The following is a 15515-nucleotide window of genomic DNA, read 5'->3' as shown; positions in this document are numbered from 1 at the left end:
TGCAAAACCCAATCCATACTGCATTTGATGTACTATGTACTAGGACATACTGTACTTGATCCTGGGCGGCAAGAGGGTTCCTGGTTTGAATCCCGGCTGGGGCCCTTCTGTGTGGAGTTTGCATGTTCTCCCCGTGTCTGTGTGGGTTTTCTCCGGCTTCCTCCAACAGTCCAAATCCATGCAGGTGTTAGGTTCATTGATGACTCTAAATCGCCCGTAGGTGTGAGTGTGAATGTGACTGTGAACGGTTGTCTGTCTCTATGTGTCCTATGATAGACTGGCGCCCTTTTCAGGGTGGACCCCGACTCACGCCCAATGTCAGCTGGGATTGGCTCCAGTGCCCCACGACCCTGATAGGGACATGCAGTTGAAGATGGATGGATGATGTATGTACTTAATCCCTTTTCTGACATGCTTAATAGTGTGGTAGTATGGAACTAAGGGGCAGTTCCATTTAGTCAACACGTGTGTGGACTCGTGTTACCTGACAGAGAAATGATCCCAGTGATTTCTCTGCATTCAAAAAGAGGTGACTGGTATTTGATCAGTGCTTTGTGTGTGTTGAGATATTGGAATCATCCACTAGTAGCAGAGGGGTTGTTGGACTAGTCTGCCCGACTCATTGATCCTTTATCTGCCTGAGGTTGGTGACAGTTACAGGGTTACCACACTTCCTGGAAAACAACTGACCAATTTTGCAGTCATATAAAATGAGAGAAAAAGTTCCTGGCAAATATTGTGTAGTCCTGTAAAATTGTGTCAGTGTATTTTGCTTCAGCTAAGAATGAACTACTGAGCTAACTTCTCCTCAAAAAGAATCCAATTGTCATCAGAAAGGGTAAACAAGTTATGTTCAGGATCTTATGAATGTTCAAATCGTAGTTTGTGGAGCGGAGTATTTTTAATAGGCTGCTCTCAGTTAAGTGGTGGAAACATCCGCGTCACGTCACGTTACCACATGCAGGGTGGACGACATTACGACTTAAGGCACCGGTGTGTAGGATTTAGTGGGGTCCTAATTATGTTTTCAGTAGTGCAGAATCACCTGAAACTGTGTTTACATTTAGCTTGAGCCCTTTAACGGACAAATGGACACGCAATATTTTATTCTCTCAACCAATTCTAGAAATGAACACTGAGAAAATGAAGACTATATTTAAATACATACTAAATAAACATGATCAGTATTAGTCGATTACTGACCATTTAAATAATTGATATATAAAAGTAAAATATATAGCTTGCTAATGAACCCTTAGCATCATTTTCTATAGTGTCCAAATGAAGCTTCATGAAGCATTTTCATTATTATTATTATTATCCAAAAAACACAGTGAGTGTAACTAATTCTGTTAACGGTGGCTTTGTTCCATCAAGTGCCCCAGTGAGCTAGCACAGGACCTGGAGCTGGGTCACCTAAATGGAATGGAGTCTTTTAATATACCCCCCCAGTATGAACCCTTTAGTCTTAAGCATTCCTCTGGTCAGCTCCAATATTGGAAATAAATGAGTTTAGCTCCGTTTGTCACCAAACTTAACAGCAGCTGGCCTTTCATTCCAGATAGTAACTGTTAACAGAGATGGGAAGTGCCTCCTCTTGTGGTGGACCACCAAGAGACTTTCTTTGGAAAAAATATGTATGGTAGTGAACAGGGAGAGAAATCTTTTTTTTATGCTGTTTGAATTGTGCCATGAATTACATACAGTATATGTTTGTCAATTTAAAAGATCATTTTGCGATTCAAGAAAGTCACAGTTCTTAATAAAGCTGTTGAAGTACAAGGCTGTGAAAATATGGAACTAAAAGACTACTCACTCAAAAGTTGCGTAAGTGACATCTTATTAAAGCTATGGTGTATCTGTGTGTGTGTGTTTTGTACTGGGATGTTACACTTCTCATACGACCAACAAGTCTTGCTTTTGGTTTCCCAATTGATCAAATCAGATGTCGGGTAAAACATAGGGAAGATAACATTACATGTTATGGAACATCACTAAGTTAGGTGACTTATATTGTGCGAGACGAGAGACGTAATTCACTGAACGTTTCACGTAAAACTAAGTGGTACTTTGACAAACCTATGATTTTCTTGACTTTCAAAATTATCTTTTTAAAGGGAAAACTAACAGGTGAATCGGATATCTTCAACTAATAGATTATTATTTACCACCATAATTATCATTCTATCACCTTAGCTGTACTTGTTTCTACTATTCTGCTGTATTAACTGACATAGAAGTAACATTCACATTACTATAGATATTACTATAGTTACTGTTTGGTTGCTTGCATCTCTGGAAGTGTGTCTCTGTCTGTCTTTATCTCTCTCTGTCTTTGTGTCCGTCTTTTCTCTCATCCCAACCGGTGCAGACAGATGGCCGTCCTCCACAGAGCTGGGTCTGTCTGACGTTCCTGTCTGTTAAAGGGAAGGTTTTCGTTGCCACCGTACTCTACTGGGGAATTGTTGGGTCTATGTAAATCATAAATAAGTCATAGAGTGTGGTCTTTACCTACTCTGTAAAGTGTCCTGAGATAACTTTTGTTATGATTTGGCACTATAAATAAAATTGAACTGAATATCACTGAAACGTATGCAGTTTCTTACTTGCATTAAGACAATTATTTCTGAAATGTTCCGCGTCTATATGCAAATGAGGCATTATATTGTGAAAAAGGAGCCAATTAGCATATATTTCCAGAACAGAAATGTGAACATTAAGCCAGGTTCTTGTTTCATTTTGACATGTTAGAGTCAACGGTTTCTACAGAGGAGATTGTGGATTTTTTAAATCAGAAAAAAAAAAATATTTTCAAAAGGACTTAAATGCATAAATGAGGCTGTGAATGAAATCTGAACAACGCCCTCTGTAAAACCTTCAGAATACAGACGGGGATGAACCTGGAGCGTTTGCTGTCTAAGTGCTGGTTTATGGCAACACTACAGGTGAGTAAGGTAAAAAATGTTAACCATGAACCTTCCCCAGTTTATTACTGACATTTAGATCTTTTTTTTTTTGTACCACACGTTTTCTGAAATTTTGTTTCAATATGCAAATGAGGCCAGATTTAATCCTAGCTTTCGGTGGAATTAAGAGAAATCTACAGACGCAAACAAAGTTGAGTAAAAGAAATGTGTATTTTCCACCAGTGGGCGCGGCTGTGGCTCAGTGATAGAATGGGTCGCCCTCCTTTCGAGGGATTTGCGGTTCGATCCCCTGTTCCCCCGGTCCACATGTCGAAGTTTCCTTGGGCAAGACACCGAACCCCAAATTGCATGGGTGTGTGAATGTGGTGTGAATGGTTAGATTAGATTAGATGGTATGTAGGTGTCCACTGCCATCAGTGTGAATGTCTCTGTGAATGGGTAAATGTGACAAGTAGTGTGAAAGTGCCTTGAGTAGTCAGAAGTATATATATAAGTACAGGTCCATTTACCAGTCTCAAAGAAAATGTTCAAACAGCATAAAAAAATAAATAATTTGTCTTAATTTGTAAGTACAGATGAGATTTTCCCCACGGGGTCCAGCAGAAGGGGAGGGGCTTTGGCTCTCCATAAGCGTTCTGACAAAAAGACAGAATTCTTCACAGACGGATTGGGAGTCTGCATTTTTGCCCGACAGAGAGGGCTTTACTCAAAGAAATACAAACTAAGAGCTTGTGTGTTTTAAATAAATTTATAAAAAAAGCATTTACCCACTGAAGCAGAACGAACACCTATCTGTATTTGTTTTCCTCGTGTAACATAGAATACAATCTGAATAGGCTGTTTTAGTAGCCTGGACAGAATCAAATGATTAAGCAAAGAGTTGCCAACTTCAACACAAAGGTAACAGAAACACAGCCCATGATGACGGGGGGGGGGGGGGGGGGGGGGGGGAATACCGCAAAGGAAGATACAAAATAAAATAAAGAACTAAGAGGGTTAAGTGCAGCGCTGGTCAGAATCATACAGTGTAGATTCAGTCTATATTTTCTTCAGTTCCATATTCAGATAATCTGCTCAGGTACAATGTCTCTAGATCCGTAACATGCAAGCTCAATGAAGCACATGGTCAAATACGCATGGGAATATACTTTTTTATCTCGTAGGATATTTGTAAAATATGAAAACAAATCTGTAGATGTACGGTGATAAAGAAAGGTCATTTGCATGAATGAGCAGAAGAAAAAAACACAACATCCGCTCCGTATAGTGTTTTCTTTTAAAGGAAAAAGGAGAGACTACATTCATTTCACTGAACAAAGAGTCCACGTACAAAAACAACAAAAACAGGATTCCCAAAATATCATGGTGTGATGTTTGAATGTTCTTAAAGAGCCCACTTATACTTTTGAGTTATCTTAATTATTACTAGATAGTATCTGTGCCTTGGGAAACGGAGAAACACTCAAAAAGGATCCAAAGATACACTTGCACAACGGAATACTGCATATCTACTCACGACTGGGTTAGGTAGGTCAACATGGAGGCTAGCTGCCGGAGATGGGAATGTCCACGCGTACGTACGCACGCTTCCCTTCGCGGAATACACTACCTGTGACTTCACCCGCTTTCTCTCTCCCACACACAGTGAAGTGCTTGTCTGTAATGCTACCAGGATGAGGCTCCTTCCCGTCTTTGGGGGAGTTTCAGGACTCCTCTCTTATCCAATGAGTCATTTTTGATCTGGAAATGTGGATTATTACGTTTTTTTTTCTCTTCCTGTGCTTCTTCTCGCCGTCTGGGTCTCGAACTTCGGGGATTCACAGTCATCAGCAACTCTTTGATTCCATTTTTTCAATTTGGTCTTTAGGTTTTGTGTCGTGGTCTTAAATATATGGAAGAGAACTGGGGAGAGTGGAGGAGGAGGAGGCTTGGAACATTCTGTAGTCCTGCAGGTGTTTCCCAGGGCCTGTTTCCACCGGGTTCTAACATCTGTCCTGAGTGATCACGTCACAGGTGGACAGCTCTCAGTCAGTCCTCACCTGGCAGCAGAGTGCGTCTCCATATGCGTCCAGAAATCTTTTGTAAATTTTCCATGGGAAATTTGACCTACCTTTTCCCCAAAAGACTTTTTATGGGAATTAACGTGAATAAACGGGAATTAACGGGAATAAGCTTGGTAACTTTTTTATGCAAATGAGTTGACAACTTTCCATGGGAATTAACAGGAATTTGGGGGTAATTATTATTGTTAATTGTATTAAACCATGTACAGATAATTAGCATCTTGCACACTACAGCCGAGCTTTGAGGCCACATTACTGTATTTGACCCCAATACATCTGAACGGGCTAAACACATCTGATCAATGATATTCAAGTAAACTAAGCGAATACTAAATTAAAATGCGGTTACACAGTTTCTACTGCCTTTTGCCAGATTGTTTTTGGTGCGATTTAACATGTTGATTGAAGAGTCTTTATTAATTTATCCATCAAGTGTAAAATATTTTTTTTATGTATATGACAAGCTGAATACAGTTAGTGTAAATTACCCTGACATTTCCAGTTTATCCTGGTTAATTCCAATATATTCCCTTTGATTCCCATAGAAATGTTACAAACCTGGACATGACTGATGAGCTCTGGCTGCAGTTTGTGTGTCTGCCGATGGACCACCAAGAGGTGTGTGTTTGTAATATGTTCAGGTTTTCCGGTGCGTTTTCTGAACCTAAAAATAAGGATGTCTACCTTCAGTGATCTGTGCAGGACAGCAGAGTGTAAGTGTTGTGTTCGGAAATGTTACTGATATTGCTGCTTCATAGTAAAAGCTTTTGATTAACGAAATAAAGGGGGATTTTCTAAAAAATCTTCACGTTTTACTGTTTTACAGCCGCTCCGGCTTCTGGATAGCAGCAGCAGACTTCGCAAAGAAAGAACAGGAATGTGTGCTGTCGTGTGCGGTCGTATCCTACATATTCATGATCTCAATTCACACCCGTTCTTAGAGCTGTCCACTTGTGATCTGGTAACTCGGGACGGAGTTTAGAAACTGGTCTGTACGGGGTCCGTCTGTTTTTGGCACCTTGGAGTAGATGATGAGAAGGTGGGAGGTGTGCGGCTCAATGCGTACAGGAGAGCAGGGGGTCAGGGTGCAGACCGGGAGGGGCGGTTACTTGTCACCGATCTGTTCACTGAGCCCTCCTTCTCCGGCTCTGTCCGTGGTGCCGTTGTTGTTGGTGACGGCTGCTGCTGCTGCGCCCTCCTCTGCTCTCACCCTCTTTGATTGGGGCTGGCCTGGCAGTTCTCCGTTTTGCCTCTTAGTGGGGAGAGATGCCGAGGCTGAGGCGTGGGCCGCCAGCAGGTGAAGAGGGTTCGCGACGGCTGGTGGGCAGAAGAAGATGAGGAGTTAGAGCTACTTTGGCTTAAAGTCCCTTCTTACAGCTCATAGCTTTGTTTTTATGCGTTTATGTCATTAGACTGCTCTAACTTTACAAAGCTAGCTTGGCTGTTTTACCTCTATGCTGTATGCTACGCACCGTACACAGGTTACATTTTGATATGCTTCTCACGTGTACCATGAAGAGAAGCACAGTAATGGGCTGAGAAATACAGGAAGAAGAGTGCTGGCACAAGAACGGATCTAAAGAATGCACGCTTATTGAAAAGTAATCAGCTTTAGAAATGTCTAATAGGAGCTGGATTTCAAGGATGTTGACCATGGGCCTCAGTATTTTGATAAAAACGTTGCAGATTTACAAGATTAAAAGTTGGAAAAGTTGTCCAGTGTTTGGTTTTACACTCCCCGGTTGAACTGCAGGGTGTTTTTCCAACTTTGAATCTCATAAATCTGCAACTTTTTTTCTTGTAAATTTGCTACTTCTTTTTTTTGGCAGTTTTCCAAGCCTTTTTTATTAGATAGGGCGGACAGGAAATGGGGTGAGAGAGAGGGGGGAGTCATGCAGCGAAGGGGCCGCAGGTCGGAGTCGAACCGCTGCCTCGAGGCCCTTCAGCCTCTTTACATGGGGTGACTGCTCTAACCACTGTGCCACTGGCCGCCCCAATTTGCTACTTTTTAATCTCGTAAATCTGCAACTTTTTTCTCTAAATATTACACACAACTCAAATATATTCAGTTTACTTTCATAGAGGAAAGAAACCAGAAAATATTCACATTTAAGAATCTGGACTTTTTCTTCTTAAAAAAATTACTCAAACTAATTGATTATCAATTTAATAGTCAACGGCTAATCAATAAATCTTTGCAGCTCTAAAACGTTCGTACACACTGTTTATGCATAGATTTGTTTTGTGACTAAGGCTCCATGTGTTTTGGTTACACTTAATGTAAACATGACATTTATGTACATGAAAAGTCCACAGGGCATCTTGAAGTGCTCTGTGAGACCTGTGCTGCTACAGAGAGGAGGAGACATGCTTTAGTCTTAGTTAGAGAGTGACTGAGTGAGTGTGAGTGTGTGTGTGTGTGTGTGTCACCTGTGCTAGCAGCAGTACTGATGGGGACCAGGTGCGTCCCGTTTTGTGTGATGGCCTTTATTGGGAGCTGGTGCTGGCCGAGCGGGGCTTGTTGCACGATGGTTACGGTTGTCAGGGGAGTAGCCTGAGAGCTCTGGATGATGCGGCTGACTCCACCTATGGAAGAAGCTGTGATGGATGGGACTGACTCCACTTTGACTAAACACAGGGAGACAAATACTGAAATCAAACTCAACTCAACAATATACACTCCCGACCAAAATGCTTTAAAATACTTCTGTGGAGAAAACAATGAATCGGGTCTCACGTTTGATCTCTTGGTGCTCTCCGCCGCCGTTCTCCTGAGGTTCTGGGTTCACTTTAGCAGCGGGCTGTCCGGCAACAGAAGCCACGGTGACAGCTGGGATCTGGCGGACTACGTGCACCGTCTGCATAACGGAGGCGGAGCTAACTGGCGTTGTTACGATGGCTGGCGACGCCATGGTGTAGGTCACAGGCTTCATGGTCGTTTGAGGCATCTGGCGCTGCACGGCGATCAATACTGGCTGGTTATTGAGGGGGGAGCCTATCAGGGAGAGAGATTGCTATTTACTGTTCTGTTATTCACTACCGTCATAATGGACAGAATACAGCACACTGTCACAAGATGTGCAAATGCAGGCAAATGTCAACCTTTTTTTTTTTTTTTTTTTTTGGACGGATCTCGAGAAAGGTTAGTTACCAGCGGCGTTCTGTGCAAAGCGGGCCTCTTGGATGACGGCGAGTTTTGGCTGGATTGTAGTGGTTAGGGTGGGGGCTGGTGGTGGAGTCGGCTCTGGCTCCATGGGGACAGGGGACCCCTCTCTGGACAGGCTGTCTGGGGTCTGGACCCCGCTGGAGTGAGCAGACAGTGCCCCTGTGTGGCTGGGAGAAGCTGGAGCGCTCCTGGGACAGGGGGAGAAATGAAGGTTGATTGACAGATATTGTGGCCGTACAAACCCAGGCACCGTTACTGAAGTATTATGGAGGTGGACCCCGGGAAGAGCAGCTGCAGTAACAATAAAGTAGCTAATGGAGAGCTGCACAAACACTAACAGGCAACAAGTAACACGGTCATCATGTGTAGAGGAGAGTTCTTTACCTGGAGGAGAGGGGACCCACGGGGGTCCTGAAGCAGGGCACTCCCCTCGGCCTGCGCTTCCTGAAAGCTTGTTCTATCAGCTTGCCTTCAGAGGAGGGGTCGATCCTCCAGAAGGAGCCTTTGCCCGGCTCCTCCTGTGAGCGGGCCACTTTGATGAAATAGCGGTTCAGGGACAGGTTGTGGCGGATCGAGTTCTAAAACACGGATAAAAACACACACAGAGTGTAACTGGGTATGCATTAGCTCATTATTCAAAGAAAGTTTTTTTCAGTGTTTGCTGCATCATGTGCTCTACCTGTGAGAGAAGAAAGATCCCTCCACTTAAAATGCTACCATCACCAAGTTTATAATGTTGACAGTGTCAGAAATGAGTTCCATCACGTTTATTATTGAAGTCATAGTTAAAGGTGGTGTTTGACTGATTATACGGAGAGAAGGCACAGGTATCCTCGCCCTAAATAATTGCAACTTACAATATTATCCCGATGACCATCAAAATACACCTAAAACATTCTGGAATTACTTTACCTGACATTTTGTTAAGACAGATAGGACAGTCTTTGTAGTTTGATTTGTGCTAGAACTTAATGTTAGGGTAAGACGACAAACTGAAGTGATGGTGAATGGGCTCATACAACTCCTTTCTAGTCTTCTGACCACTCAAAGTGTCTTACCCAAGGACACTTCAACATGCAGACCGGAGGAGCCGGGAATCGAACCGCCAGTTTTCCGAATGAAAGATGACACCGTAAACTGCAGTGAATTTGCCGGTCAAGGACCCTTGGACACAACTGAAATTCTCTGTGATCAACTCGTTTTGATTGTTTTTTATCGCAAAGAAATGATTTTGTCCCATCCCTAACTGTTGCACTGGATTGCACAGGTGTACCTAATATAGTGGCCACTGGATGTCTGAGCAGGTGCAAAGAGCTTCAGAGATACTTTTTCAGTGTGAATGGAGCCTAAAATGGAGCATGCTGCTTTATGGATGCCGTAAACCATATTCACATACTTAAACTCCTCTATTGCATTGTGGGACAAGAGTCCACCAACAGCACACTCAATGACAGGAGGTTGAACCCTGTACATGGCTGGAGGGTGTGTGTGTGTGTGTAGTCACTGTGCTACATTGTGGCCAATTTGTTACAGTGATAGGCGGCGTTTGAAATCTTCACTTTTCTCGAGCACATCGCACGACATGGTGACGCTACATTTGAGACAAATCACTGGGACGGCTTTAATGAGTTCAACGATATAACATTACGGTATATATATTATAGTATTTTAAAAACTTTGTTGTTTTGGATTACTCCTCTAAAGCAGGTATCTCAAACTAATCCAGTAAAGGACCGCTGAGGCTGCAGGTTTTCATTCCAACCAAGCAAGAACACACCTGATCCAACAAATCCAACTGTGTGGAGGCCATTCAGTTGGTTGAAGAAGTCTAGTCAGGTGTGTTCTTGCTTGGTTGGAATGAAAACCTGACGAATTTGAGTCACACGTCAAAACACGGTGGACAGGCAACTGCAACTTTGTTAAACAGACCAGACCAACTGTGTTCTGAACATGAACGTGGCAGCAGTGGAGTCAAACTGAAACCTACACCGCACATTTACTACCACTCGACAATTTTTCTGTTCATTTCCTCTCACCAACACCTGTCTGCTCTGAGCTCATCCAGTCCCGCTCTCTCTCTTGCTCGAACACGAACACGAACACGAACACACACACGAACACACACACACACACACACACACACACACACACACACACACACACACACACACACACACACACACACACACACACACACACACACACACACACACACACACACACACACACACACACACACACACACACACACACACACACACACACACACACACACACACACACACACACACACACCGCTACTGTCATGACACATGCGTCTAAGTGTGTCAACACCTTACAAATACAGGATTAAACACCACTTCTGAAAGACAGAATAATATAAGCGTATATAACTAAAAAAATCATAAATATCTGCAAATTCTATAAGTGGCTTTGCTGCGACCCAGCCATAAAACAGCAGTTTTTAGTGGCCTTACTTTGAGTAAACTTTAAACCTGGGGTGCGTTCATCCCGACAAAACATTAATCTAAACTGAAACAGTGGAGCGTTGAAAACCCTGCTGTGTACGCAAGCCGCTAGCACACTGCCTCTTTAATACCACGGGTTAACATACATGTCGCTGCCTATTGGGTTACACCTCTGACACATGCAGCAAAGAGAGAAAAGCCTGTAACTGTAGCTAAACGGTGCATGTTGTTTTTTAGATTGAATGGGCCCTTGGTTAGAATTAATTAATTGAACACCAGCTTTTAAGAAGAGGGTTAATGATGACTGGACCCCGGTCTAGTTTCTCACATCTGATGGTTTCATGATGCGGCTCCACTCGCACGTTGGACCCATTCATGAGACAGCTGTCACACTGGTTGTCCCTGTTAGCGGAGACTCCAGTCTGCGGTGCAGTTCCATGCATTTCGCTGCTAAACCAAAAATGATTAACGAAGAGAACTAATCCTGAAGCCAACAGTAACACCTTTAGGGAGCACTCACACTGTCGTTCCGTACTGTGCCCAAGCACGTTTCACGGCTAAAGTCTAGTTCGTCTGACCAGTGTGAGTGCAACCTACCGAGCCTCGGAGCGGTACGCTTGCTGTCCACGGCCCGTTTGGGAGAGGTGGGCTTTTGTAAAGCACGTTTGCACATATATGAGAACGAGCGTGCGCACGTGTACGAGCACAAGGCCTACAGCGGTTCTGAGGTCATTTTATGTACGCCTGTTCGGACATAGAAAGAAGGACGGACCATGCGCGGACATTTAAAACAATGGCGGTGAAAGGTTCACGTTGGTGTGATGCAGAGTTAGAGTGTTTACTGCAGATTTGGTCGATGAAAATATTCAAAAACAGTCGACAAGACGCACAAAAACTCTGAGGTCTATGGAAAGATTTGTAAACAAAGCGACGCATCGCGATGACGTCAATCAATGCGTGTGACGTGTTACGGCGTGATGACGTATGGACAGCAAGAAGCATTCGCCGAGGCCCAGGTAGTGTGAGTACAAACGGGCCTGGGCTGCGGGGGGAGAGGGAGGGGGGGACAAGTACCCTAAAGCACGGGGCACGGTACGGACGGATAGTGTGATCTCAAACCTGAAGATTTCAGTTTACAGTGATGTGAAATCAGAGTAGAGCAGCAAATCCCCGTGTCTAAAAGGCGCCTCTGCTTTTGGACACGACAGCAGATCCTACGGTCCTCATGGAGAAAGGAACTGAGCGGTGTATGTAACTGTGTGTGTAAACAATGGTGTCACATCTGACCTGCCAGCCTTTATCAGCTGTTCTGTAGTAGGGGTAGTTCTTGGTGATGTGGGTGTATATTCCATTCAGCGTCAGCTGTTTATCCGTGGCCATGGTGATAGCTTGGACTATTAGTTGTGCATATGAATACGGAGGTTTGGAGTCATCCTGTGGAAAAGAAAACAAAGTTTACTCCATGTGCTGTTGGGGAATGTGTTTTCGTTAATGAAATACAAGGTACGCTCGGGTCATGTTTCCCCTCCCTAGTTAGATCACGAGCGCACACACAAACAGACTTAGCAAAGTTCAAACAGGTTCTGTACTCCAAAGTCTGTGTTGATGTGAGGGTTGGGCAAGTTTAGACTTCAATGAGTAACCAGGGATGTTCACAGTGCTCAGACACCATCAGGAATCCACTGAGATTCTCTGGAGTCTGCTGCCTTTGTTGTGCACCCCCCTGTATTTAAAAATACACTTTAAAAAAAAAGCCGCCACCAATACCAACAGTATTCATCCACATTCTGATCGCCCAGCTCTATGCTCCGGACTGCCCCGCTCTCTCACCTTTGGGCTGTCTTCACCCGAGGCCTCTTTGTCGTTTTCTGAATGGGAGTTGTCTCCTATTAGGTCAGAGGCCAGAACGCGGGATGTCCTGTAGCTGGAGAGTCCCGCCCCCCGTGGACTTGATGGACAGGAGTTTGCCGCACTGAGAAATTTGTTTTAAAAAAAACATCTGTAATTCTGAATTTACGTCTGGAACACTGACACCACAACCACTTCAATGATAAACGTTCAGACAATATTATCAGTGTACAATACTGAACTAAAGCCCCTCTCACCTGATGGTGCCGGTAGGTGAAGGCAGCGGGCTCATGAGGTGGGCAATGTTATCGGGAATGTTGATGGTCAGTGGGGAAATTTGGGGTTGGACGGGCCTGACCGGTGATTCCGGCACGTTCCTTGGCTCCTTCTTGTCATTGGACAGGGCTGTGAACGTGATCTTTATACTTGTGCTGGGGAACCGGAAACAACACCTGCGACGAAAGACGAGCGCAAACAAAAAACAGAGTGTGTGTTTGATGTTGACACATTAGCCTTTGGATTACTGTGTACATCTATCTACATTTGAATACCAGTTAAATAAGGGTGAATGCTTATTACAGTGCCATTGTACAGAAGGACAAACAAACTGGTGAAGGAGGTTGGACTGAGGATGACAGAGGAGCAGCACTGAGAGTCAGCCTCGGTTTAAATATGGAGGTCCACCATGATCATTATGTAACACATCATCTCTATGTGGTCTCATTTATTATTAATAGGGTATATTTGGACCAGTTGTTGACACCTTCCAATGAATAACTACTAAGGGCTGGGCATTGGCATTTAATACCTAAATATGTATGAAGATTAAATGTCAGATGTGAGTTAACACAACAACAATTAAAGGTGAGTTTAAGCTGAAGAAGAAGTGGCTGTCAAACAAACCGAGCAGAGTAAACACTGACAGACAGACAGACAGACAGACAGACAGACAGGAAGGGTACATGAGGCCATGTTGACATTGAGCCAGATCCCATTACTAACTAGGCTACAGCCCCAGCCTTCGAATTGTAGTTACCACTGTGACATAAAACCGCGCTCTACCCCAGAATATAACAATTCATCTTCACTCTCTTTGTTAAGTAAAATATACTCCATGTTAGAAACATTTACAGTGCAAGCACAAGTTTAACTATTAGCATGTGTTGCTAGCATGTCAGGTGGGACAACAGCAGTTGAGCGTTAGCCAAAAACACAAGTTTTTTTCGTTGTTTTGGTTAGGGTTCAAACCAAACCCCATTACAATTCGGCCTTTTTAATGTTTCTCATTACGGAAGACACAATTATTGGGGAACATTTATTCAAGACCGTTTTGAATGGTCGGGGGCCACGCTACAAGTCTGCATGTATGAAACACCGGGTGGATAAAATAAACACAGCTAACTTCTCATTTTTACGTACAGAGCTAGCATAGCTTCAACGTAACGTGAATGTAGTACGATGAGTTAAACAACAGGGCACTAACTACGTATATGCCGAATAAACCAGATACACGAACTACCAACACAAGGCCATGAATGGAGTTAAATGTGTGTTTGTGTTTGGCACCGGGCACCGACGTGACTACACTCGAGCCTCTGCTGCATGTAGCTTTGGTGTGACGTTACCGTCATACAAACGAGCCGCTGTTACTGGACACAACACGTGCAATCTCGCTGCGGGACAACAAAACAATAACAACACATGAACCCACAGAACCGCACATGTTTCTACTTCGAGCAAACTATAACCATATCAATCTTACATTCGTGGGAGCTGGAGAGGTGGCGCCCCTCTTCTCTGGAACACCCCATCAACAAACACCCCGTTTTTTCCAAGGCACCGGAGATAGAATTCCCCGGTGCCGGGGCCGTCTTCTCCAGCGGTGAATATCTCAAGGTGCCGCCGGGAGATGAAGCTGGAGTGTCCCATGCTTACGTCCACCGAACCCTGCGAGGAGTTCCGGCCGATGGTCACCGACCTTTTCTTCATCAGATACTCGAATTCTCGGCCCTCTAGCCGGGCTACAGCCGACCCCGACACCCCGCTTACAACCGCCATCTTCACAAGTATCTGGTGGAGATTTGGAGGTGAGTGTTCAGGGGGAACGTATACGCGCTTGCAGGGAATTGAAGGGGGATATTTTTGGTTTCGTGAAAAAGGGGGATCCAATTTTACACCGTGGAGAATTTGGCTAGGAACGTGCCAGACCGGGGACACAGCGGCTCCGACCCACCGCCGCGAAGAAGAGGAAAGCAGAGGAGCGCCGGCCAATCAAAAGCGGCCAAACGGACGGAAGTACTGCGACAGACAATCGGGTAAACCAATAGGAAGCCGAGCTCGGTTAGCAGATGTGCGGTGTTTACCAATGACAACAATAATTTCAAAAAAAATAGCCGTCGAAAATAGAGCTCGGTTGCACTGCACACTGACACGCAGATGGATGGAGGGATGTAAAAACCGGCGCACAAGAACACCATCCGGCCCGGCTGTTCTGGAAATGACCCACTTCTGTAGAGACATTCCTCTGCTTATCCTCCCTGTTTTCTTTAAAGTGACTGTGTTATTTTTGGATAATTACACTGAAACCCACCAATCTTCTGCCTCTTCCTTATTCTTCCATTCTTAAGACACAAGTCAGTGATGATTAATTGCAGGCTGGCAGGCTGTCGGTAGACCTTGAACAGTTAGAGGCACCTGGAGGCAGCAGAGACCAGCTCTGAACACAACAGTGATACCTCCTTATTACAGTTTTAATACATCACTTTTGCGTTTTAACTTATCATTATGAAGTAAATGTCAAAATGGGTTTTCTCAGGAGGATGGCTGGAGTCCCCCTTAGAGATAGGGTGAGAAGTTCAGTCATCCGTGAGGAACTCGGAGTAGAGCCGCTGCTCCTTTGCGTTGAAAGGAGCCAGTTGAGGTGGTTTGGGCATCTAGTAAGGATGCCCCCTGGGCGCCTCCCTAGGGAGGTGTTCCAGGCACGTCCAGCTGGGAGGAGGCCTCTGGGAAGACCCAGGACCAGGTGGAGAGATGATATCTCCAC

General features: G+C 44.4%; 1 protein-coding gene across 1 annotated transcript; it reads right to left on the bottom strand.

The window, feature by feature from the left end:
• Positions 1-3675: 3675 nt before the first annotated feature.
• foxk2a (forkhead box K2a) lies at positions 3676-14705 on the bottom strand. Its single transcript, XM_083933112.1, has 9 exons — positions 14235-14705; positions 12730-12924; positions 12455-12596; positions 11912-12058; positions 8541-8734; positions 8142-8344; positions 7728-7985; positions 7421-7618; positions 3676-6307 (listed from the first exon to the last, which is right to left on the bottom strand). The coding sequence occupies exons 1-9, from the start codon at positions 14528-14530 to the stop codon at positions 6096-6098; spliced, it is 1845 nt and encodes a 614-aa protein (XP_083789238.1). The 5' UTR covers positions 14531-14705; the 3' UTR covers positions 3676-6095.
• Between the last annotated feature and the right edge of the window lie 810 nt (positions 14706-15515).

The sequence above is a fragment of the Echiichthys vipera genome (assembly GCF_963691815.1).
Source record: "Echiichthys vipera genome assembly, chromosome: 18".
NCBI lineage: Eukaryota > Metazoa > Chordata > Actinopteri > Perciformes > Trachinidae > Echiichthys > Echiichthys vipera.
Note: the sequence above shows the minus strand (reverse complement) of the source record. Positions and strands in the feature narration are given on the sequence as shown.

What these genes read in the sequence shown, in the direction of transcription:
- foxk2a (XM_083933112.1), bottom strand. Translation starts at nt 14,530, where the DNA reads ATGGCGGTTGTAAGCGGGGTGTCGGGGTCGGCTGTAGCCCGGCTAGAG. An exon ending in CGGGTGAAGACAGCCCAAAG is followed by an intron (nt 12,059 to 12,454) that starts GTGAGAGAGCGG and finishes TCTTTTCCACAG; the next exon opens with GATGACTCCAAACCTCCGTA. An exon ending in AGAGCACCAAGAGATCAAAC is followed by an intron (nt 7,619 to 7,727) that starts GTGAGACCCGAT and finishes CCCTGTGTTTAG; the next exon opens with TCAAAGTGGAGTCAGTCCCA.